Source organism: Podarcis tiliguerta, assembly GCF_965153285.1.
Source record: "Podarcis tiliguerta genome assembly, chromosome: 5".
Classification (NCBI taxonomy): domain Eukaryota; kingdom Metazoa; phylum Chordata; class Lepidosauria; order Squamata; family Lacertidae; genus Podarcis; species Podarcis tiliguerta.
The window spans coordinates 23747654-23774201 of NC_139538.1; the positions used below are offsets into that span (position 1 = coordinate 23747654).

The 26548-nt window shown below is 41.6% G+C and overlaps 1 protein-coding gene across 2 annotated transcripts in view; it reads right to left on the reverse strand.

Annotated features, from left to right (window-relative positions):
* Window positions 1–24014, reverse strand: part of TSC22D2 (TSC22 domain family member 2) — a 38276-nt gene extending 14262 nt beyond the window's left edge. Inside the window, exons 1-2 of one of the 2 annotated variants that reach the window (XM_083442680.1) lie at window positions 20983–24014; window positions 5212–5283 (exon numbers count right to left, since the gene is read on the reverse strand). In XM_083442680.1, the coding sequence (XP_083298806.1) occupies window positions 5212–5283; window positions 20983–22940 (2030 nt within the window). In that variant the 5' untranslated portion in view covers window positions 22941–24014. The remainder of the gene's footprint in view (window positions 1–5211; window positions 5284–20982) is intronic. The other variant, XM_083442681.1, reaches the window with a different exon arrangement.
* Window positions 24015–26548: the final 2534 nt, after the last annotated feature.

Below are 26548 nucleotides of genomic sequence, written 5' to 3' on the forward strand. Positions count from 1 at the left end.
TTTGCCTTTCACCCCAGGCTCTGGGGAAGATTAAGAGGGCTCCAGTTGTGCTCCTCCTTGACCCCAAGCAGCTGCCGTTCTCCTCCAATACCTAGTCAGCTTACTCTGCACACACGCACCAAAATGCACACATTTGTTTTAACATTTGTGACGTTATCTGTAGGAAGTATGAGGACTTTGCTTTATGCTGGCCTAGTAAAGATTAGCCACCTTCCGCTTTGATCAGCTACCAGAAACACTTCTCTTAGACCTGAGTGCCCACAGCAATGCACTCCAATTTCTGGGAAGATAGTGTCCCTCAATAGGCAAGAGTAGAGTGCAAAAATGATATGAATCACTAAGATTTTATTCTTCATATCAGTTTACTGCCCCCAACTTGAAAGTTAAATTCTGTGAGTAACTCTGAGAGGTTTCTGAATATACTGCAATAACCAAGAGCAATGAAAAAGCACATGGAATAAGAAGTGGAAAGCAAGAATGGGCAGATCATATCCTCATTCACCACTGAAAATGCTTTAACTGCAGTTTATAATAGTAATGTTTTCCCTACAGCATGTAAATCACTTTGTTAAATGCATAAAAATGCATTAAGTATCACAAAATATCACTCTGGGAAAAGTGTACTAAATTCCATACTAAATGCCTAATAAACCACTCCACAGTCACTAGAGTAAGCTACTTTAGTGACAGGTATCTTAGGCCACTCACAAAACTGAGTTTTCAACATGCAAGTATGCAGTGTGCTGACAATTTAAGTCAACTGTCTTCTCAATGTTTGATCTAATTAAGAATGTGTTAACAAAAGAGTTGCACATGAAACAAAATAGATTGAAATTCGATAACTGAATGAAAGTGTATTGGTAATTTTTCATACAAAACAATACTATTGAGCCCAAATGCATTTCAGTTACATGTAGTATCTCAAATGCAAGGCTTGTAATTGATGTAGGGATTTCTTAAACCAAAAACAATTTTGGTTTAAGAAATCCCTACATCAGGTACAGGTACAACAACGCAGTACCTGTAAGACTTCAGTCTGTACCTTTTGTAACTGCGGACTATTCCAGAAGCTTCAGTAGCACCGTTTGCTGCGCATTCTTTTTGTAGTTGAGCTAAGAATGGCAGCAACGTCCTTATGGGGACAAACTAAAATCAGAAAGCTGTCTTCAGAGAGCTGCTTTAAGTTGGTCTTCCAAACTACATTTGTAAAAGCAGTTTGGCAAAGATTCTGACAAATTATTAATAAAATCTAACTAATATCAATGTGGTGAATAATTTTCAATTTATTAATTAGTTAAACTTATTTTTGGCCTCTATATAGGGCTGTCAATGGCCCAAAGCTGCTGCCTCATTGCACTAGTAGCCTTCATGCTTTTTAGTGCCAGTAACCAAATTAAAAACTTGGTTTTAATACAACTTGAAAAAAATAATGTTCAAGAAGTCTGCTTTCAAATCACCTACTCTATGCCCCTCCCCGATCTATTTTGAGTTATTTAAGACGGGGAAGGCTCCTGAGACTAATGCACCTAGCAACAAGCGTTCAAGTGGCGAGCCGGAGAAAACATGGAGGCTTCCCAAAGGACGCCTCGGTAGTCATCATCTTCAATTTTAAAAAGATTAGAACTATGTAGCTATCGCAGGTATTCTTGCAAATATTGATATAGAAGGATTAAAGAAAACACAGGTTTCTTCAAAAATGCTCATTCTGCTGCATGGTGTTTCAGTCTCTTGCAAATAACTATTCGTAATTTTGTGGGTTTCAAAACACTCCCCAGAAAATTGCCAGACACAAGAGAATAGACCTTATCCATTGAGTAAGTGTAGCTGCAAGGCAGTTTGCTTTGTGACTCTGACCATCTAAAAGTATAAACACGTCAAGCTTTGCACTGCAGCACAATCATTTTTACTGAAAATGTACTTTGCATGTTTAAAGAAGTTCAGTACTACTCCACTGACCTGTAAGACCTGAAAAATAGCTCTAGCAGCAGTTTCAAATGACACCCTCATGGAAACCATCAATACAACCGCAGTAAATCTCTTTTCAAAAGGAAGGCTAAAAGAAAAAGTTCTATTATAGAGGTCTGCGATTAGGCAGAGACCAGATTGCGAAAGTTACCACCTAATCTACCAAACCAAAGATGGCCTGTTTCTACTGTTCCCTATGCTGTGTGGCTTTCGACGTCCATAAAAATAGTGGAAATTGGGAGATTCTAGAATACTATCATGCTATAATGTCAGAATAGTTGTAAGAATTGGACAACTCTAGCCCCTGCACACCACCACAGCTTCAGAAAAGTAGTGATAATGTTTAAGCTACAATACTTCTGGCAAGCAGCAAAGGAACTGTTAAAGTGTGGAAAAGCAAACATCATACCTTTCCCCCTAAAATTCAGGGAATTTTTGCATGTGATGAAACTGTTTTCCTGCAGGCATCTCTTATTGTCCAGGGGGCCAATCTGGAGCAAAACAACCTTGTAACCAAACAGATCCTCAAGGCAAGCTGCAAGTTTTTAGGGCAACTCCCATTTAGCCCACCACAGATGAATTAAGAATTAGCTTGCCTCAAACTGGGAACAAATTGTATTGTAGAATATTGTGTTGCAGGCCCTGCCTCCGATGGCAACTTGCCTTCATTAGTGATTTAACAGGGTGCATTGTCAAGCAGTAGCCTGTTTTAATTTACGAACTACTGCTAGTGACCTCTTTTCAGTTGAAGTTACAAGGTAAGAAGCTTTCTGTTATATGAATAGTCCCCTGCTGTTATTGCGAAATAGAAACTAGTTTGAATATATCCCAAATATATAGGTCACTCTTTACATTTAAACTTATGTAGAAAAGTTATCCATTTATTCCAGAAGAGATCAACTTGGATGACTGAAACAAAATAAGAGATCAACTGAGAACCTTGGCAGATTGCAGTCATTCAATTTCAGTATTATGAGGCTTATACACCACTCAGTTCTGCCATGCATTCAGTTATTGCTTTCCAAGTCATGCAAGGCAGTAAAGTGAACAATCAAAACACATCATCCTGTTTTCACGTTCTGGAGCTCTGCTCAATACTGCTCTAAGAACAGATTTGGCCAATGGGGCAACTTTCATATATGATAACATCCTGGTGCAAAAGTTACAAGGCTGGAATCTACCTACACTGCAAAAGTTACTGAATGACTAGAAATGAACATAGGATGCAACATATTTTTTTTATAACTGTAAAACATGCTCTTGATTTCCAATAATGTGCAGAAACTCATAAAAGTGTACTTGAATCTACAGGTAGCTTTGGCATGAAAATACCTAAACTCTGCTTCCAAGGCAAACCCCTCTCCAGAGTCCCTTATAAATGTTGGTCAACAGGTAGCTAAAGGTATTGAAAATAATATTGCAAAAGTGTCACAGATTTACTGTTACAGTTAGGCCAGTCCTTCCCTCCTGCAGGATATTCCATTACATTCCCTGTCCCATCAGCACCCTATGGCTACTAAGGAGGGGTCAGTCCTTACTAGCCTGTTTTGAGGACCCTCTCACTTTATTTTTTTCCCTCACCAGATTTTTTCTGTACTTCTGCAAACCTTGTGTTTGCCTGAGCCTGCTGATCTCTCTCTTTCTCTCTCTTGGGTAGGCATGGGTGGTGCCATTTTGGATAAATAAGCAGCATCACTCACACCTAAACGTTGGAAATGTTGGGATCATGGCTACATTGAATTAAATGCAGGGTGTTTTTTAAAATATTCCTTAACATAAAATATTCATATATTTGAAACTCCAATACTACTGAAATACCAAACATTTTCTAGTTAAACTGGTAAACTTAACCAAAAGTCTACAGGCTGAATTCAAAGCTGCTCTTTTACAAACATAGAGGCTCTTTCTATTTGTGGAATTTCAGCAGAGGCTCCTGCTAGAAAAGGCTATTTTCACTAATCTTCATTTCAATCCCCCAACAACAGCACACTACACATTGCGGGTTCCCCTGTCCAAACTCCCCCGCCCCACCGAACCAAACTCCATAAGTCTAGAGTTATAGAGTTAGAAAAGATATACAGAAATGAACTCTTGCTGTTCCTGAATCCCCTTTAAGTGACATGTTTAGATGCAGCACTTAAACCCTTAAATGTTACGAGATCTTCTATTCTTAATTCAGAAGATGACAGCATTTCAGACTACTATTGTGATTTTAAATCCTGTAATTCTTCAAACTAGAATGCGTTCCTTCTGAAGTGAGCAAGCATGTGAAAAAGCAAGCTTTAGAGAAGCCATTATGTTTTCTTTGCTTCAGTAAGGCAAATGCAAACAAATGATGGTGTTTCATGTTCAAATACAAATGTCTGAACACACTATAGAAAGCTATAGCAGTAGAAAACTTGCTGTAAGCCAGAAAAGCCACCAAGCTTTCTATCTATAATATTAATATTGTGAGAACGCCAAACTGCAGATGTTGAATTAGTAATGCAACTTTTACAAGTGATGTCCTCCAAGTTGGAATTTGTTGCAGTTTCTCGCCACATGTCTAGCTTTGTCCAAATCCTTACCAAGGTTTTCCCTATCTATATTCCAATTTATAGCTGCACAATTGTAATGGTTTTCTATCGAAGTATTCCCCACATATACTGCGTTTTCATTCTGCAATTTAAGTGACCAGTTTCCAAAAATACTTTCCACTGTTAGTCTTCAAAAGCCAGGTTGGTGCTGCTGATCAACAACATTTCTTAGGCTTTTTGGTGCTGGGTAAAGACTTTTCTATTCATCCTGGTCTTCTATTCATACTGGTCCTTTCAAATTTTAAATCTGCATTTTAACTTTGGGGTTGCAGCAAGTTTTATTTTCAAATTGTGTTTTAAGCTACTTTTGCTTTTACATTTTATCTTGCAGTTAAATAATTTAAATTATTTATTGTATGCCATTCTTTTTACTGGGTGGCATACAAATTTAACAAACAAATTACTACTATTCTGCCAACTACAGAAGAAGAAGAACGTGATGCATGGAACAGGGCCAGAATCCACATGGCCCAGAAGCAAATAACCATTTGACTGACATTTTTGAAAACTGTGGCTGCTCTGGTCAAGTCACAGCAGCTAAGTGAAGGACGTAGGCAGAATAGGTATGTTGAGGTGAACATACTACTTGATGACGAGAAACCTGCACAGTGCAAAGCCATTCATGCATACTTCAGCATGTATGCTTTTTTCCATACTTAAGTATTCATACCTATCCCAGAGGTTCTTTGATTCCCGTAACTTGTTCGAATGGAACACTTGGTAGAAAGTAGCTGAAGGATTCCTATGAAAGCCAGGAAATGAAACAAGATTGAGAACAGATAACAATTTGCTTGAAGGAAAATATCAAGTTTTTAGGTTTCAACATGTAGAGCTCCCCAACACAAAGATCTGCAACAGCTTGTAGAGTATAGAGTAGTACAAAATAGAGAGTTCACTAACACATGTAGCAGAAAGTGTGTAAAAATATAAGTTCCATAGATAGGAAAAGAACTGCCTTGCTGGATGAGCCAGCAAGCCCATTTCCAAATGTGGCTAGCTAGGTGCCTGTGGGCACTAACAAGCAGGACACAGTGATAGCATTTCCTGTTTTTACCTAGCATCTAATGTTTAAGAAGATACAACCTCCATACATGGTGACTCCCTTCTAGCTTTCACATGTAACATACTCTAGCTCACAAACAGCAGGTTCTCCTCCTAATATGTTTTCTTATAAGCATGTCTTTTTACAACTTTTAATTTATAAGGTTAGGATGACATACACAATGGAAATTCAAGCAGTGAAATACGAAACCATAAACTGAAGGATTCATATTTGCTCATTAGGAAACAAACAAGTCTGTCACATTGGTCAAATATTTTTGACCAAGAATATTTATAGTCTTAAACGGCAAGACACACTTGCACATTTCACAAGTCATTTCACAAAATAGCAAGAGAAAGGAGACCCTAGAAGTCAGGTATACTGTGTAACCATCTTTCTAAAAGAGTCAAGCCAAGAAATTCTTCATTTGAGCTTCAGTGTTCCATAAAGAACCTCTCTAATCTTGACATAAAGCCTACAAAATACTCACAACTTTTGATACACCTGAATTCAACAAGGTAACCTTTTCACCATATCCCAATTTTCAGTGGGCTGTTTCAGACAAAGTCATATACAAATGTCTTCCCATGAAGGAGAACGGCTACACCCACTTAACACACATTCAACTTAAGTGTGACTGCATATTTGAGCAGCGCCATGAATTAATTAAATAAACTGATTTAAACTGCAAAAAGGCATTAAAAGGGCAAAAATGGCCCCCAAAAGTGGGAAGATAGCCAGCAATCCCAGGATCCTTTGCACCAACCTTTGAGGCCTGTGGAGAGTTGGAGTTTGAGAAAGAAGGTTTGGAGGGAGCAAGTATGGTGGAATTTTGCAGATTTGTGGCAGAGTCTGGCTTTTTTATTTTGTGTTTCCCACTGTACGTGGTTTCACCTATACAAGTGGCACTCGGGAACATAACCCCTGCATAAGTGGGGAGGCAACTGTAGTAGCATTATGAGAACAAGTGACTGTGAAAGTTCAAAAGCACTTGCTTCTGTTTAAAATTAACTACAGTGTCAACACAAACAGATGCTCACTGTAACTATGGTTAGAGGAAGCGAGTCAATTTCACACCAGATTTTATGAAGGTATCTTGTTTCCACTAGCCACAGTTAATATCAACCACAGTTTAGGCACTGGGTGGCACAGCACACTGTAATTAAACTAAAATGATAGTACTGAGCTCCTTTTCTTGCAGCCATATTGAGAGAGGAGAGGGAAAGGAAGGGAAGGGTGCCTGCAAGTCCACTGAGACTTATTTTCATAACTCTAATGCATGGTATATATAAAAATGCAGTTGTCGTCTCAAAACTGAACATTAGAAGTGGGATTAAATATCATACAAAGGTGACTGTTATATCAGCTTGCCAGGTGGCACAATATCCCCTCTCCTCCCCCTGAATGCTGTTTGGGGGGATTCTTCAGACCCCCCCTCCCCAAAAAAGCAGATCTTGGGGAGCTTATGCTAGCAGGGCTTGATGTGCTTGCTTCCACTAATGCAACAACTTGGGAAAGAGTCAACTACGAAACTCACACATACACATGGTTAAAGCTTCTATGTAATCACGCTACAAGGCAAATCCAAATATAGAAAGCAAACCTATAGCTCCTGAAATAAACCAAAAATAATCTCTCGTGTCACGTCTGTAACAAGACTGACATTTTCTCAGGCAGAACTAGCTTGTAACAAAATAGTTGTTAACCACTTCCCCCAATATTTTATGAAGCTTGGGTGCAGAAGGGATGGTATGTAGAGTTGGGGATAAGAGAGAGTGTACAATGTTCAGTTAGCACAAAAGTGCGCAGAAATGTCTAAATGTATATCAAGAATTACTCAACATTAATTTTCAGTTACTGAACTTTTGATTCTTAGTCTACAAAATTGACAATTGTTTCCATGAGTTACTAATAATTCAGCTAGTCCACTATCCACATTCAGATTCATTCCAAAATTCCTGCCAACTATCAGCAGAAGCAGAAAATAAAACTTTTGTTTTCTTGACACCAGCTACAACTGCCAATTTTTCTTCAGCTACGCATATGTGATTATTTTTATTATGTATGAAAGGTGAAGGGCTGTTATCCTAATAAAGTAATCCAAAAGCAAAATATTAACCACTGAAACTAAATTAGGGCTGCCTCTAAAGAGCATTTCAGAATGGTTGGAATTCAGAGAAATGTACAAGCAGCTGTACAAGCCCAAAGCCCTCCTGACATGAAGCTTTTGGACAGGAGCTCTCCAAGAAATGTAGTAAACTGCTTTTGGAGCCCAAATAAACTTACAAAAACAGTTTGCACACATTTATGCAATTATTTGGTTGCTCCAGAAAATTCTGAAAGGGAACTTCTTCTACTGCCACAAAGATCAACGTGTTTGACTTACACTTGTAAAAGGAAAAGAATGCCATGCGAATTTTATGTGCAGCATAAATGAGTTTTTCCAGAAATAGTTGAATAGAAATTTTTCAGGGAGAAGATTGATAAAGCAGTTTAAACATCACATTCAAACAAATGTTTACTTGATTTTTCTTTTAAAAAACAACTTGTACAGATTTTAAGGAATGGAGCCTTAATAGAATACACCTCATTTTGGAATCTAAACTTAATTTAGGAGTAAGAGAAAATATAAAAGCACTGAAAACTTTAGCACTACTGAAAAGCTGTGTGAAAAAATCATAGGGATAGTCACTTGAAAAAAAAAAAGATTTTAAGATTTGCTTAATATTATGTCATTTGTCCAATTTTATGTTGCACAATGTTCATTCATTTTGATATTAAATTTTTTCTGGACAGATGCATTTCTAGAAGTGGAAAAAATTTCAACCCAAACTACAGGTTGCTCCATATTTAAGTTGGAAACACCACTGCATGCTCAAACTTTGAATATAACTCAGGTAGCATTTGGGATCACTTTGATCAAAATATGCAAACACATATTATGCTGCAGCTGTTGTTGCATAGAGGAACAAGTTTCTCTCTTTTTTTTGTCAATGCTTCTAGGTTTTCAGAGGAATTTTTAAACTTTTTTTTAGTTTATTATGGATCATTTCCCAGCAGTTTTTAATTATATTACATGTCCACATGTGGTAAAAGGATCCCTCTACTGTCTTACATTTCCAGCAATTGCCCTTTGTTGATTTTGACATTTTTACTAGTCTATTTGGTTTCAAGTACCACCTATGTAGCATCTTAATAAATGTTTCTCTTAGTGTTTAGCATGCTGTAAACTTTATATTTACTTTGCCCAGCTGCTCCCATAGTGCAAAATCAATATTGCGTCCCACGTCCCTGGCCCAATTCATCATTGAAGATTTAACCATTTCCTCCATTGTATCCCACTCAAGCAGTAAGTTATACATTTTTAATAATATTTTGACCCTGGATCCTAATATTATCTTTTCAAACTGTGAGGCCTGCATTTTTAACAAGATACAGTATTCAGTGCTTCAAGGCTGGCAGTTTTAGAATATGAAAGAGGCAGCTGGAGTATACTGCACTAGCAATTACTGTATTTTTCACTCTCTAAGACACATATTTTTCCCCCTCCAAAAATTAAGAGGAAATGTGTGTGCGTCTTATGAAGCGAATGTAGGCTCCATGGCTTCGCGTTGCTTTCGCTGAAGCCTGGAGAGCGAGAGGGGTCAGTTGCTTACCGATCCCTCTTGCTCTCCTGCCTTTGCTTCGCTGGAGAGGCACTGCGCAGCTTTCCCTGTCTGTGCAGCACCCCTTCAGTGAAGCGGGAGGAGAAATGGAAGGGGCTCCGTTTCTCTTGTTGCTTCGCTGAAGGGGTGCTGCGCAGAGAGGGAGAGAATTTTTTTTCTTGTTCTCCCCCTCTAAAACTAGGTGCGTCTTATGGTTGGGTGCATCCTATAGAGCGAAAAATACGGTAAGCTAAAGGAAGGGCCTGGTCAACTGGCATATTTACTTTTTAAATTATTCTAGAAAATAGATGTTCCTAATACAGTTTTAGTAAAAACCTATTCAGAATACAAGCCAGAAAGCAGTGCAAGTATGCCCCTGAACAGCTGGTTACCTGCTACTGACAATCCTTTAAAAAAAGAAAACAATACTGTCAATGTTCAACTGGTTGGGACTAAAGCCAGCTTTGTTTTCCATTTCTTCTTGCCTCCCCCATCTTTGGACCAACTTACCTGCTTCAGTCTCCTCTTTTCACACCATTTCCTTGTTTTATACGTGTCCTCCCCACCTCTGTGCTTTTTCTCTTTTCATTTTCCTCTGAATGCCTTGAGTGGCTAGCACTTTCGATCTATCGCTACCTCTCTGGATAGATCACATTTAATATAAACACTTTGTACCTATGATTTAAAGGGGTTTTAAATTAAAAACAAGAAAAACAATACAAAGAAAGCAATGGATAATAGTCAAGATTTTAAAAGTTTTAAATTAATTTAGTTGTTTCAACAACATTTCAAAATGCCTGAGTAAATAAAAAAAGGATTTTGCTTGGCATCTAAAAGATAGCAAACGGGCATACACCTCCCTGGGAAGGGAATCACTTAGCTTGGGTACCACAATAGGGAAAGACCTCTCCCTTATACATGTAAGTTTCCCCTGTGATGCAGATGGTATTCAAAGAAGGATTATCAGTCTCTGCCAGTCAAAACACTGGCTGCTGCCTTCTTATGTGATATGTTCAGCCCATGCTGAACTACAAAGTGTCATGCATAAAGCAAATAGCCATTTGTGGAGATGGTAATTGAGGCATCATATTGATAAGACTACTGCTTGATGTGACATTCTACCTTAAATATGACTACAGTTTCTTTGAATCCAAATTCTGAAAGTAAGCAATACCACTGGTGTTCATTCACATTTTTCTATTAATGAACTGAAGAGCAAGTTGTGAAGAGATTAGAAACAGGGGGAGTGGGGTTAATGTGTTCACCAAGCACTCAAGTAAAATACTCCAGGTACTGTTTAAATATTATCTGTTCTACATATAATTATTTTTAAGATCATACATGTGGGTAAGCTGTGGATGTATTGAACTGCTGGTTGGAGAGAATAGAAAGCAATTCTTTAACTCCTTCATTAGATAGCTGAATTAACAACATACCTGGAAACTTACGTTCAGGACAAAAGTATGCTTTTACTATGCTAAGTTTGGGAGAGAAAAAAACCTTAGCTACTGTGGAAGTTTTAACAACACATGAGACTTGTTGGCTGCCATCTTTTTCACATACAATGCCTACCCAGATATGTAGTATGTTTACGGTGCTTAGCTTATTGCTGATTTTATTATTTGACTTTTTAAAATGACTTTTTAACAGTTTTACTAATAAGGTTATTGTTTTGCTCTTTTTAACGTACCTTATTTTGATCTAGAGTTTTAACTTGTAAAACACATTTTGGGGTGCCTTGGCAGAAAGGCAGTACAATGGACTCTCGGGTTACATACCTCTCTGGATATGTAATCTTCGGATTGTGAAAGCGGCAAACCTGGAAGTATTTTTCCGGGTTTCGCCACTCGCACATTGCAGAAGCGCTTTGTGCGCATGCACAGAAGCATTCTATCGCACTGTGTGTGCGCGCAGAAGCTGCGCCTCTGGTTACAGATTTTTTGGGATGCGCACGGACCCCCCAGAATGAATTAAATCCGTATCCAGAGGGTCCACTGTATATGAGCAGCTCACTATACTCTATAATGTATATTTCCAAATATAGGCCATCTGGGTTTGGAAAAGAGGGCAATATTATAGCATTTTCCATAAAATAACATACTTGAAAGTTGGATGCCTTATGTTCCAAACCTCCTGGGTGACTATTAAAGCTTACAGAAAATCAGAGTCAATCAACATCTACACAAAACCCTTGGTTAACATTATAATACAGAACCAGATTTTCAATTATGCCTTTCTAATGGTTTTTTCTGACACTGTAATAGCGGTATTATCTTTAAATTCTGTTGGTACTCATTATGTATAAATACTAATTGAACGTCTATGCACATAGCTGAAAAAATGCAAGTTTCCATCAAGCACCTTGAGTTCAAGCCATGATGCAAAAGAAGATCCCAGGTTCAAGCCCCAATCTGCACTAACTTCAAGCACCGTTTTGGCAGGGACTGGGTCCGGCTGGGAGCTCCTGAGTGAAGAAAGATCCCAGCAGGGCTTGCAACTGTCACCTAATTTAATAGGCACTGACATGTCCCACTTGGCAAAGAACAATTTTAAGGTTCCTGATTTTTCCTGCACAGCCCCACAGTTGATGGCATAGCTTGGGGGGAAAGGCTTCATAGACCCAAGCTAGGGCTCCTACCGAGCCAAACTAGGCCTTTGGGCAAGAAACTCCGCACTGCTGTGCTAAACCATAGTTTAGTGTTACATCTGAACAAAGACATTCATATCCATCTGTTTTTCCACTGACACTCTGAATTCTATGCCTTTATTCTTTCAAAAAATGCTCAAAGCATCCTACAGTCTAATTATGGGTGGATAGTGAGTACTCTGTCCATGTCTCATTTCCTGCAACCAGTGTCTGTAATCAGGAAAAGCAGTCTCTTTTCCAGCTGGCTGACTGTTCTATTGTTTTTATGAACGCATAACTCAAGAAGCCAGATGTTCATAGTTGTCATCTCTTGATTTGGGGAGGGGGATTTACCCCATAAATAATTCTAGTAACAGTGATTACTGAAAATGCTGGGGAACTACTCACCAAAATAGCAGAGGAAGAGACCATTTAACCTTCCAGCAGAAAAATCATGGGATTCTTGGGAAATGGCTAAACCGAGTATGAGTACAAACTAAGTTTAGTTTCTATCCAGATAACCTGTATTTCACTGCTTTTTCATAGAAAGTTAAAATGGTGTTTCAGTGTGCATTATCAATTTAAAATGAAAAGGGCTATCCATATTTGTATTCTATTTGTGCTTTTGGTTTCACACCCAATATTTATCAGAGGAACAAAAACCTAAGCATATTCCCTCTTGTTGCACTTCCGTAAGCAGTCAGCAGAACACTTCAAGTAGAGATGGTATTACTACACTAAATTAAGTGTTCTCTCATCAATCTCACCAATGCACCAGTTTTTGTTCTATTTTACTTTTTAAATTCCCATGCCAAAATACTTTCCATTGCCTGATACTGTTGTTGTCCAAGCTGTGTTTCATAGAATAAGATGGACAGTGAGCTACTGGTTTAGAAGGCCTAATAATGTAAGAGTCCCTCAATAAGCTATTATGTGCCTGAACATTACGTTCACATGGTAAGAACGTTTATGGCACAGAACCAAAGGTCCTGGTTTTGACTTTTGAAGTCATAAATAATTTGGTAATAGAACTCCTGAAGAGGTCCTAATTATTTCTCTCCAACTGAGGGGAGGGCATGGAAATCCTAATTGGTTGCTGCCTCAAGTTATGAGATTTCTGTACCTATAAGACTTGGGAAAACCAGGGCCTGGATCTCCCTTCTTTGGGCTGTATTGTGGTAGCAGGAGCTAAACCTGCAGAATGGTGGCAAAAGTAAACATCTGGTCTTGAGGCTTTCAAAAATGAACTAGTTACCCAACATGAGCCCTCAGGGTGGTTTAGGTAAAAATAATATCTAAACCAAACAGAAATAGAATCACCTTTTTCTACATGTCTGCTGCAATAGCTGTTTTGTTAGACTGGAGGAGACATTTTTGGTCTGACCTTTTTTTTCTTCCCAATGGGGTGGGTGGGAGAGAACAAATATTGCTCTCTCTAATAGCAAACTCAGGTGGTGAGCACCCACTGAATTTGCCACAGAAAAATAATACGGAGGGTATCAGCACGCTTAGGGAACCCTGAATTTGCAGAATTATTTGGTTTTTACAAAGTCTAACCATAACTTCAACTACACATGGATTTCAAGGTGGTGCACACAAAATACAAGTGTTAATACAATGTTAAAAACAATAAAAATTAAAACCTAGTGGAATATAAAATAATAGTCATTCAACCAGCTACTAAAACAATGCAATAAATATTACAAGTCTGGTAAAATAAACAGTCTTAACCTGGCACTGGAAAGCTATTAATGTTGGTCTTATATCCCAAAGCCAGGGTGTCACCACCAAGAAGGCCCTCTCCTTTGTGGATACTTAACACACTTACAGATGGAACTTTAAGAAGCGCTTCATCTGAAATCAGTGAAACATAAAGACATGTAGGCCAAAACCTTGGAATCAGCTACCGGTTACACAGATTTTTTGGCTCCATTGCTCTTCCTCTAAACCTGATTCCACACATGACTGATACGAGCACATGGCATGGCCTCAGGCCTTTCCTACAACCCCACAGATGTAGTGTGCCCCCCAAGAATTGGCCAGTACAGAATATTGTAGAATTGCTGCCAACTCCCAAAGAGACAGGACACACAGCAGGCTACTGGCTGTACTAACATTCTAGAACACACATGTATAAATGGTACCCATCTATTAAGGAAAAGGTCAAAGGATCAAGAGAGGGTAAAGTGAAATACCAATTACTAGTTTGTTAATAGTACTAGGGGGACAGGAGGCCTAGAAAATGTGAAATTAGTCTTTACTTGTGACTTGCTCCTAAGTACAATATCCTCACAAGCTTAGGACATGTCTTAAAGGCCCACCGGAGACAGACACTGCACACTCCTATTGTGAAGTAATGAATCATTGCAATCTTTTGTTGCAAGTCTCACTTGTATCTATTTGGTGACGATGCTCTTTGGCATAAATCAAAGAGACACATGAAAAGCATACAACAGCAATTTGAGGGAAGGGTTCTAGTAAAGGGCTGAAGCCATTCTGCTATAAAACTCTTTAACCTCCTGTATAGCAAAATCCCATGGCATCTAATGGGACCTGCCCCATGTTAAGCATGCTCCAGTATTTTGATTTATTCACATCAACAACAGAATGGTTATAAACGCAATCCACACAAACTGCCTACTTGCCAAGGCATACAGGCTCAAACCCACCCACAAAGCATTTATTCAGCAAACCTGGATGTCTTGGGGACCTTTTTTGCTGCTAACTAATCACACAGAATAAGGTCTGAAAGCAGGCCTATTTCTTTTTGCTGCTGTTACTGTTTCATTTCCTCCTTCAGCTGTTTATATGGCTCTGCATTTTCTGCAAACACTTTTGTGTTCTAGCTTGCCATTCATAAACTAGACTGGTTTTCCAAATGTTCCACTCCGGAAGGCATACACAACACCTTAGTGTGTGAATAACACTCCTAGTCACAACGTACAACAGCTCTCATGTTGGTCAGCACTAAGCCACTGATACACAAACTGTTTTGGGGGGACCCTGGAGTTGGCTCGGAAGCTTTTCAAAAATGCTTCAAGAGCAGCCATAGCTTTGAAATATAGCTAAAATATAATGGCCCATCAATATTGCTAACCTTCCACTGCAATGTGCAGCTGCCAGAATGCTGCCTACTTACTAGGTCACGCTCAACTCAACTGAGCCTGCCTCATGCCTCACAAAAACCAACTAGGAGCTGTAAAATATGCCCCAGATTATTTTTTTACAATGTACTCTGGTTTCATAGCAAACATGCAGTAGGCTCTCAGCAGTTAACAGAAAAGCTTTCCCTGAAACTAGTTTTTAAAATGCTGCTTCAAGAGATCCTGCTTCATTTAAAGTATGCATGTTGACACCCAAGATCCATTTTTAAAATGAATATAGATAGAAAAATTGGTCTGCCAAGTCAAATAAAGTATTTGAAATATACAGCAATATTCCCTTGCTCAAAAAAACCCCTGAGAACAGTCTTAACTATTGTCTGATATTGAAACACTAGTTATGTCTTTATGTTAGGACATAGATGGCTGGGAGAAAATAGCTACATAGTTGTGGCACTGGTACTAAATGTTATTAGATGTTCTTAAAATAAAAGGCTCAATGTGTGCATCTGAGCTGCACAAGATGATGTTATTCTAATAACCTGGAGATAATATTTCTCCCTGCCAAAAAGAAATCTGACACAGCTTTAGCAAAGGAACCATAATACTACAAGACTTCCCTTGTTTTGCTGCTTGCAAGTTTCATTTCAATGCAGAATTAGCCCACTAAAGTCTGTAAAGTAGAAAAGGGAAAAAGCTTCTAGAAAGTTGGCATTACAAGAGAAGAATATAATAATTTAAACTTTTATTTTATACCAGATTACTTCAACACTTGCAAGCACTCTGCACCCTTCTATTTGATTCCATTGCACTCCCTTCAATCACTCCCTCCTCCACATAGGCCCCAAAACTGAGAACTAGAACCTCTGATACTAGTATTTCAGGACACCCATTTTAATAGTGAGACTTTTAAAGGATTGCAATTGCTCACAGTGTGCATTCATGCTAATTGCACTCACGGATCAGGTGATTTTAAAGGAAGCAGTCACTAACTGCTATAGAACTGAATTTACATAGTAAAATTAAGAATTTGTCATCCACTACAGATTTTATTACCTTTGTTTCTATTCTACATCTATACTTTTAGATGTGAAAGAAGAATGAAGCAGCACTGCATCTTGTGGGAATGCTTCGGGCCTATGCAGGATTCCCACTTGCATTTGTTTCTGGTCCACATCCACAAATCACTTCAACATGGCAAACTGCTATTTTAGAGGCTGAAATTATGAAAGCCTGTAGCTGTTCTGAGCATGCTCAAGAACACAACTTTAAAGGATGAAATTCAGTAACAGCAGGATATGAGCAGTACCTACTGTTTTCAATTTGCATAATCCTTTTATTCCCCCTCCCTTCAAGTAAAGCATATAAGAGCAATGCATAAAGAGACCCTTATCAATGTTGATGCTAATGCAAGGTTTTGTTCTATTATGAAAGAGGCCTCAAGAGCTCAGTTTTACCATTTATAATACTTTATCAGCAACAATTAGCACGCTATACAAGTAAGCTTTTTCATAGAACAGAGAGAGATACTCTATGAAGAAATCCTTACAATCAGGTTTTCAACAATCCAGCGGCTGCTGTGGAGACTTCACAATTGCAGCTATTCATTAGAGTGCTGGACTACAGCCTGCACAGTTCACACTGGTCAGTTATCTATCCCTTTTCTAACCAGTCTGGTAATATTTGCACCGGGTATCTGCCAAACATGTAGGAGGCTTAAACAAGCTTTCCCAGTGATGTATTCTTTCAAGAGTGGCAACATATTTCTCAAGAGCCAAAAGTATAGTAATCAGCTAGTTATGTTTTTAGAAGTCTAGTGAATGTTTGGATTTAACAGGATTAAAAGATCTAAGGTTTCATTTTTACCAGTTTAATTTATGCCAGTTATTAAAACACATCTGAGGATTTTGTCATCTGAAATGCATTAAGTATTTACTAAAATAAACTCAAAATGGTAACAGTATATATTCTATTAATATGGCATCATCTAGCAGTTCACATTCATTGCTTATTAGTTTCTGAGTCCAACATGGAGAACAGATTCTATATATTGTGACAGCTCTGCAGCTTAAAAAACAGTCTGGTTTTCTGGATATACAATATTGCCAGAATATTTTGTACATTAGCAATTTGGAACTCTTTATTTTATACTAGATACAGTAAAGGACCCCCTGGACAGTTAAGTGCAGTCAAAGGCGACTTCAGGCTGAGGGAGCCGGCGTTTGTCCACGGACAGCTTTCCAGGTCATGTGGCCAGCATGACTAAATTGCTTCTGGTGCAACGGGACACCGTGACAGAAACCAGAACGCACGGAAACGCCGTTTACCTCCCCGCTGCAGTGGTACCTATTTATATACTTGCACTGGTGTGCTTTTGAACTGCTAGGTTGGCAAGGGCTGAGTCATAGGGATGCAGGTGGCACTGTGGTCTAAACCACTGGGCCTCTTGGCCTTGCCAATCGTAAAGTTGGCGGTTCAATTCAGCACGATGGTAGTGAGCTCCAGTTGCTCTGCCCCAGCAACTTATATACTACACAGGCACCAACTAATTATGAATTATTTCTGGAATAAAAAGGAGAACTAAAATACAAAGTCACCAAATTACAGCATCTCCAAATGTAGCTTTTGAAAACTTTGATTGGAGACTTGCTAGAAACAAGTAATTTAAAGAGAACATCCAATAACACTTACCAAGTCACATAATCTAGCAATATTCCCAGCAGGACCAAGGCCTTGGGCTGTTTCATACCAATTCCCAAGTCAAAGACTACTATTCACTTTTTGAAGGTCCTAGCTGCACCACATTCCTGATCCATCCCAATATACATTAGCTTACTATATAGAAGTACCTAGAAGCAGTTCTTGAACTGGTCCTGGAGCAAGGAAACAATCTGTTCTCCTGGACAAAAAAATATTAATACAAGCAAGAGCCTCCACCATGCATTAAGAGCACAGTTTGAAAACTTGATACCGTCTTCACCAATATTAAGTTGCTGATAGTTCTGTATTGTCATTACAAGCGCTACTTCAATGTAACACCTTTTATGACTCATACAGAGGTTAACTGAGCTGACAGCTAAGTAATTTAATACAGCTACAAGAACATCAATAAAAGAGGCCTCACATTGAGATAATGGGTTTCTCTTGCACATTCCATGTTGATAGAATCCTCGTGGAGGCCAAATCCAGAGTTAATCTCTGGTACCCATACAGTAAGTAATTTGAAATCCAAACACAAGCCAACTCCCCCTTTTTATAACTTTCTGCAAAATGTTTCTCCTTAACATTTCTCCTATATATTTTATCTCAATTATCAACACACAAGAAGCTGGCCAAAGGGGCCAAGCAAGCCACTCTTCTGTCGCTGAAGAAATAAAAGGGGGGAATATTTGAACAGTATGTGAACACCCTCTTAAGCATGCTGTTGTTTCTTGGAAGAGGCCTGTCATAAGACAGCTGAAGTGTCCCACAGACGTTTCTAGTTGTACACAATGCCCCACAGAACTAGTTTATTTGAATTCGGTGTAGCCCAATGAATTCTGCTATACTGTACTGGTCACTGACAAAATAATCCATGTATGTCTGTCAGCTCAAAAAAGTTTTGCTTCAAGTAATATTATTTACACACATTATTCCACAATACCATAATAAACATAACTTGCATACAGCCTTTAATCAGTACCACCAACTGAAGAACAAAGCCTACAATTTGAAGCAAGCATACTAAGACTAAAAATATTCTCAATAAATGTGATTAGGATTGCACTATACATACATTAAAATTTCTTATCAATACATCAGATCCAACCAAATTAGCACACCCACTTAAAAAATATTATGTCAGTGGGTTGCATTCAGTGGTTGCACAAGTGGAAGGCAGACCATGCAAGCACTCTATCGCTTCCCTTCCTCGCCCCTGCAACTCTTGTACTCTCCAAAAAACCCTGTTCAGAGGGAACTCTGTTGTATGGGGCAGCAGTGCAACAGAGAGTATTGCCTAAAATCAGGAAGAACTATGCACCAGAGCAACTCCCCAGATCCCTCTGAACAATTTCAGGCTAGTTCCTCCTCACACTGCATAATATGCAACACAGCTCCCACTGTCTGAGAAAGGCAACTCTCCAGAGGTTTCTCAGGGGGAGGGGGAGAAGAGAAAGATGGATTGCACAAGTCCCTTTTCACTCGCACTACAACTCAATATTAGCATCAGGCTTAATACCAAAGCTATCCCTTTCCCCCCTACCAAGTCCATTTCCTTTATCTTGAAGTTGAAGCGAGGATGTTTATTTAATAAGACAAAATACAATATATACCTCCATTAGCAGTGGTTTCAACTTCAGTAAACCATAGCAAAATCAAGTTAGATGTAATACCCAATTGCTAATGCTATGCTATCAATTTCTGCAAAGCGGTAGATGCCTGTTCTCTTCTGTATTTAATCATAAGTAGATTTGTTGACAAGTAGAGATCATACCTATACTAGGTTACAATTTCCTCAAGTAGAGAATTTCTACTTGATGCTTACAACTCAAATGTAATGGAATACTCTGATGCACAAGGCAATTTCATATGCTATTTGAAAGACTTCAAGAAATAAGCACATTTTAGGGAAAGTTACTCTACACTTTAAATTAGCACCAACAGTGCAATCCTATACACATCTACTCAGAATTAACCCTTAATTGGGGCATGGTCTCAGATAAACAGGTATAATAAGATTGTGGCAAGAGATGACTAAGGATTTCCATTCCTATGCTACTAAGTTTACAAAGAGGAACTCTTACAGAGCTAGGCCAGAGGTTAATAGGACAGTCCTCTCACTTCTACGAAGCAAATTCAGTCATTTCCCAAGGAAAGTGTTTGCATCTTCTGCCCCTCTCATTGTGCTTACAGTACTGTTCTGCTTATTTCCTTCTACTGTGCTTGTACGAATAAACATTTTCATGTACAGTAAGACTCTTAATGAAGTGGTGTTTTTTTTTAAAGTTATCAATTATTTATAGAGTGTTTAAGGGCTACATTTCCAAATTTGGTACTTTACCCAAAGAAACAGAGCCGATATGAAGTGTGTTACCCACACAACTTTCCCTAAAGAGAGGGAAAGCCCTGTCTTTCGTTCTGTCCACAGCAGCAGTTGTTAACAAGAATTGTGGAACAGCAATTCTTGAAAATCCTGAAGCCCTTTACGATGCAATTCTATACATGCAAACTTGCAACTTACACCCAAACAAGTTGCTTTATAGCTCGCTTCTTTTCAGTTTAAGCATGCTAAAGCTACAATCCTAAATACACATCATGAAACAAGTCTTACTGATTTTATGGGACTTGTCTCTGAATAAATATCCCAAGTTTATACTGTTATTCACCAATCTCTCAAAGCTTGTTCCCTTTATAATAACCACACACCTAACAATGATAAAGCAAGGGTTCTATTTAAAAACAAATAATGTGATGCCATGGCTAACTTTTTCCTATGAAGCACATTTTGTTAGTAAGATTTTGCAGCCATTACACTGAAACTGCTGAAGAAAACATGTTACAAATCTGCCCACTGAATTACACACACCCATTGATAACTATGTTTCCATTGCTGTCATGTATATGTATTCAACATTAACAGAGAATAGGTTTGGATTTATTCAGCTAACATAGCTCAAGTTAAACAAGTGCATAGCATAAAGACTAACTATATATTCAACTTGTGCTTTAAACAATGGAAGAGAGTAACCTTACTTCAAGTTATCAATTGTGATGGGCTTGAAAGTCCTTGTAACTGTTTTTTCAAGACTACGGAAACAGTGATTTGCTTTTTGTATTCAGCTTAATATTCATAGTCTCATTTCCTTAAGTTCTTCCTTACGGTGGTTTACACATTTTTGCTACACAAGTAGTTTAGTAGTGAATCCCCTTTGTCACATCGTATGTCACATCTTTGGAAGAGATTAAGACACTTAAACTTGATAAATAAATGCTGTAAGAGTGTCTGCAACTAGACACCTGCATAAAAAAAAAGATAGAAGATAAATACCTGTCTTCATCACCATCAACAGGAATAGATATGCCAAAGACAGAGCTGGCAAGACTGTTCATAGGAGTAGTTGCAGGTAAATTAAGAGGGTTTGCTAAAGTGTCCGGAATAGGTGGCTTCACAAGAAGTTTATTTTCAGCAAGAGAAAGTGGTGGTTGAGGTAGGGGTTCAGATTTTCTTCTAGTCTCATCAATCTGGCCTAAAGGTTGATTTGGAAATTGTCCAATGTTAGATTGTGGCAGATTTGCAGGTACATTGGTTGTGCCTTGCATTAGTGGAAGGCCAACATGTTGCTGGACAACACTGGAGCTCCTACTGACAGATGTATGGCTGGTCAGCTGGGACTGGACTAAAGTAACAGGGGCATTTGGCATAGTAACAGAAGTTGTAGACACAGTGGGCACACTAGCACCCGGTACAGCTGCAGGCACATTCTGAACTCCAGAAACTATACTGTGAGGAGCACCAGCCACTTGACTGCTTCCACCCATTTGCTGCTGAGTCATAGATTTCTGTTGCACAACCCCCGCATGGCCAATGCCTTGCTGCACCACACCTCCTGGCTGAGGAATGACAGTCTGAATTGGAGTTGTCAGGCCACCCTGCAATAGCCCAGATACCTGTCCTACAGTTTCACCAGTCTGCGAAGAAACTCCCATCACTGGTGCTATGGGTGAGGGATTTGGACCAGCTATTTGTGCTGCTGGAAGACTGGACGCTCCAGTGCTCGGGACAGAACCTGAGATGGCCTGTTGAGTAGCTCCTTGAGACTGCATTACTGTCATATGTTGAATGTATTCCGGCTGGGCAGGAGTTTGGGCTGGCACCAGATGCACTGGTGGAATCTGCGACTGAGAATAAGCAAATTGCTGAGTCTGAGCCACAGGTACATTAGCTTGCTGTACCTGCTGTTGTGGCATAGGCAAACCTGTCTGGGCTATCGCTACATTCGAAGGTGGCATGCCTTTCCCATTAGGTCCAGCCTGTCCCATGTTCTGTGCATTTACCTGTGCCTGGGTCTGCAGCGGAGGCCCCATCATTTGCTGGCTCGCTGCTGTAGCCCCTGAATAGATTGGCTGAGCATTACTGTGAGGCACAGCCCCGCCTATGGGCTGCTGCCCAATGACAAAATTGGGTTGCTGTGGAGAGGGTTGGTTTATTTTCTCTGGCTGGAGTAGCTGTGACACAGCAGCAAGAGAGCTGTCAGCCAGGGAGTCCGGGCCATGTGCCGAAGTTGCAACCCCCGAAACTATCAAAGAGCCACCAGTAGCACCTAGGCCACTATCCCTATCTTGAACAGCTTGTTCAAAAGTACTGTTGTGTCTAATGCAATCCCCAGTCCTGGCTAAAACGGCCCCGCCCTCGGAGTCCCGGTCATAGTATTCCATACACGTCCATCGCCCCCGTCTATAGGGCTCTCCTGTACCGTGGTCCAGCTTAATCACCCTGAAGCGGGAACTGCATGCGGCGGCAGCCGTTAGAGGCATGGCTCCAGAGCCAGCAGCTGCCTGCGCAGTGCTGCCTCCTGCTGCCGCTGAAGAGGCCGGGGCGGCAGCCGCTGGGAGCACCGCGGAGCTCCTGGGAACAGCTCCTCCGTTGGCGGTCGGCACAGCAGGGGAAGGCGGCGGCGGCGGCTGGATCCCTCCGGAGGCCGCGGCGGCGACGGCGGCAGCAGCCACTTGCCCATCCAGGAGCAGGTTGGGAGAGACTGTCCCCGGGGTCTCCGCGTCGCCCACGTTGTTGAGGGTCTCCTCGGAGGAGCTGCGCTCGCAGACATCTTCGGGTCCGTAGTCGGTGGCGCGGGACACGTCGAAGATCTCGGAGGAAACGTCCTCGGTGCGGGATTCATCCGGGTCGTCCAGGCTCTCGGTGTCCTCGGTGATGCTGCTGGCCACCTGGGCCGTCGTCACGCTGGTGATCTGGAAGCAGCTCTTCTTCTTGGCCGGCATCTTGGACATGGTGCTTCCCCCGGGAGAATAAAAGAGGATAAGTCGTCGTCGGGGGGAAAAGAATGAGGATGGGGGGTTCCGCCCACCTGCCCTCGCCGGAGGAGAAGAGAAAAGCAAAGAGCCCAAAAATGAAAAGGCTCGGCGGAGAAGGCAGAAGTCCGAGCCGGCCCTGGCGCAGCGGAGGGGAGGATCACGTTCTGTCTACAGCGCAGTCGCCGGCGGTATCGCACATTCCTCCGGCCCTCGCGACGCAGCCCCGGCTCAGCAGGCGGCCACCACCAGGCCTGGGGTTGGCGATGGGGGGAAAGGGAGAGCGAGGCAGAGGAGAATGGAAGGGGGGCGGCGGCCGAGCTCCTCCTCTTCCTCCCCCCGAGTAAGGCTGCGGGCCCCTCGGCGGGCGGGCGGCGCCACCTCCTCCTCCTTCTTCCCTCAGCAGCGCCCCACCGTCCCCCTTTCGCAGCCGCGGCTCTCTTCACGCAGCCGGCTGTGGGGCTCCCAGCGCCGGGGTGGCGCTCTCCGCGGGGGTTTCCGGCGAGACCCGCGGTCCCCGAGGCGGGCCCAAGGCCGCTAGTCCGTCCGCTGTCCGTCCGACGGGTCTCGGGGAAGAGGGGCGGCGGCGGCGGCGGCAGCCGGCAAGTGAGGCGCAGGCCGCCCTGCCTCCGCTGTCTACCTGGAGATCAGCACCAGACGCATCTTCTCGGGAGGAGGGAATGAAAAGGGGGGAGGAACCAGCCCGGCTCACAGCGGCCCCCTCAGGCGGGCGGGCCTCCTAGACGCGGCTCCCTCGGCTCTCTCTGCGCCGACGACGGAGGAGCCGGCCGGGCCCTTTTCCCTCCGCCTCACACTCTCTTCTTTCTCTGCCCCCCTCCCCCTTCTTTAAAGTCCGTGCGCGCTGCGCTCTCCAGCGCTGTGCCGAAGGAGCTGAAATTCAAACTGCTCACTCCCCTCGCTCAAGATGGGGCTCAAATGGAGCCGCGAGGCAACCTGGGAACTGGAGCTTAAGCCGCTGCTACTGCGGCAGCCGACACGGGGGGACCGCCTCTTACGCACAGGCGCGCTGACGTCACCGCCGCCCGGGCGCGCCTCCCATCCTTCCCCCCGCCCTCCCCCAGGATGAAGAGGTTCTGTCCTGGCCACGGAAAGGGGGCGGGCGGAGGAGACGAGGAGGCCGAGGAGAGGAAAGGGGCGGGGTCACCGCCGAGGGAAAAAAAACCCCTCCCCCCTGAGATCGTCATTTCAACCGTTTGGAATGTTCCACTCGCCCCGTAGCAGCCCCCCTCCTCTTCTTTCTTCACTGCGGGCTTGGTACCTTCCGTCAAAGGAGAGGGTGGGGGAGGGAATGGCGGCGTGACATCCTCCCCCCGCCTCAGCTCGCTCCATTTTGGCGAGGAGGCTGAGGTGGTACTTTGCTCAGTCTTTCTCCGTGCGAGGCCGAGAAAGGGAGGCTCAACGGCGGCTGCCGTAGCTTTCGAGTTACGAGAACGTCAATGTGCCAATGACAGGAACAGGATTATTTTTATATATTTATATATATTACGTTGAGAGGCACGACGCGCCCTATTACTAGAAACCTTTTACTCCCTGAAGGGTTTTCTGAAGGGCTTCGCCCCTCCTCCCTTTGCCCCGCCCCTACAGAAAGGCCACGCCGTTGCGTTTCGCCGTCTTTAATCCGAATTCACGACCAGTTCATCTTGCACACGGTCGCCACAAGATTCGGATTAAGGTCGCTTCGTTTCCTACAAAACTTGTCGACAGTATTAAAGCGGTGCACTAAAACACGCCTCAGAAGTCAGTAGACCCGTGGACTGGCGCTGGCCACGCATAAAATAAAATGCGTTTTATAAAATAAAATAAAATGATTTGATGTCCAAATGAACAACTTGCATCCCAAATCCTCTTGTGCGTTTTTGCTTGAAAGTATGGCATGCCCCTACCGAAGGAGCTTGATGCTGTTTTTACACCTAGGTTCGAGCACCCTCAGAGTGGCCCTTAATTTATTCAACTTTTTAATAACACTGGGTTAGCTGAAGCTGTACAAGGTCCAGCTGATTGAGGCCCATCTAACGAAACTGGTTTTAAATGGCACTTGCCCATAAACAGGCATGGAGAGTGTGGGTGTGTCTTTTACAACACTTCAACCATGCTGCCTGTGAGCACAAAAGAGCAATTAAAAGTTGTCAGGGTAACTCATCTGCACAAGGACCCGCCTCATGGGGAGCCCAGGGAGAGAAACAACTCCGCATCACAGGACCCCTCGAGCCACTAAAAAAAAAATTTGCCCAAAGGTAACAGCCTTCGCTCACACGTGCAAGAAAATTCTAAAAAGCGTTGCACTACTTTTACTAATTTTGTATATGAACAGCACCAGTCAAAGTTATAGGACCAACTAAATCATCACAAGAGTAAGGAGCAAGCTTTTCAGCTCCCGTAATGCTTTGTACTACAACACTCAGTGAAAACAGCAAAGGGAGACGGAGAGCAAAAGAAGCTTCAAGGCATGATGGCAAAGTGAAAACCTTTGAAGTTCGCAACAAGCTGGAATGTGGGAAGTTAGACAGGCAGGTAAAGCTGCAATCCTAAACACACCTAAGTGAGTAAGGCCTCCCACTGGACACAAATACTCCTGCATGGACATGTGGAAGATTGGTCCTGCACATTCTGTTAAACCACTTTAGATCCAAAGCAGTTTTCTTTTTTTGGCTAGCCTACTGGGAGAGAGAAGGAATGACCATTCGTCCTTTGAAAAGATAAAAGCCATGAATTCAAAAGCTGGCTCACTACTTTGTGGTGTTACAGTTGGTCCTAATAAACACAAGGTGTGGAACCTCAACCCTTCAGATGTTTTTTTGATTCAATCTGATAGCAGCAGCCCCAGCAGAATTGGTCCATTCATTGTTAGGGATGAAGGGAGTTGTTGGCAGAAACATCTGGGCAACAACTGGTTCTTCCAGCCCTGCAATAAATTATATTACTCTTTTGTGGCTTCTGAGTTTGCCCCTCTAATGAATCAGCACAATTGCATTTTTGTCCATAAAACAAGTGGGTATGGCAAATCCCAGTTGACTGTGTTATAGCCAACAAGCTAAGCAAGTCTCAACTATTTTGTGTAGCTCACAAAGCTTGCAGACTGAGTTAGGAATACAAACCTCTATGTCTCTTGAGTTTCATGAGAATGCACATTAAGATTGCAAAGTCTAATACAAGACATGACTTACGTTTACAAGGGGAAATGTCAACAGGTTTATATTAGCCCACCGCTGGAACATGGATAATATCTAAGGCTGGTCATCCATATATTTAAATCTATTGATTTCAATTAGCGGAAACAACAATTCGGTTTTCTCTGGATTAACGTCTGCTCCGAGCAGGGCAAGGGGGAAAGTGCTAGAAACTGTGTCTAGAAAGCACAGTTGGAAAGCCCCTTGGACCCATGTTTTCTAAGCATGGAACAAGTGGAAGTGTGAACAAGTCTTATAGTCACTGGAGGTTATTAGGCAGCAATAGAAATTCATATATCAGGGACCAATGGAGAAAACATTGCAAGAGAAAATGTTACATGCTGTATACATCCCTCATTAAATGAATATATATATATTTGCATCCACAAGCAATATTTG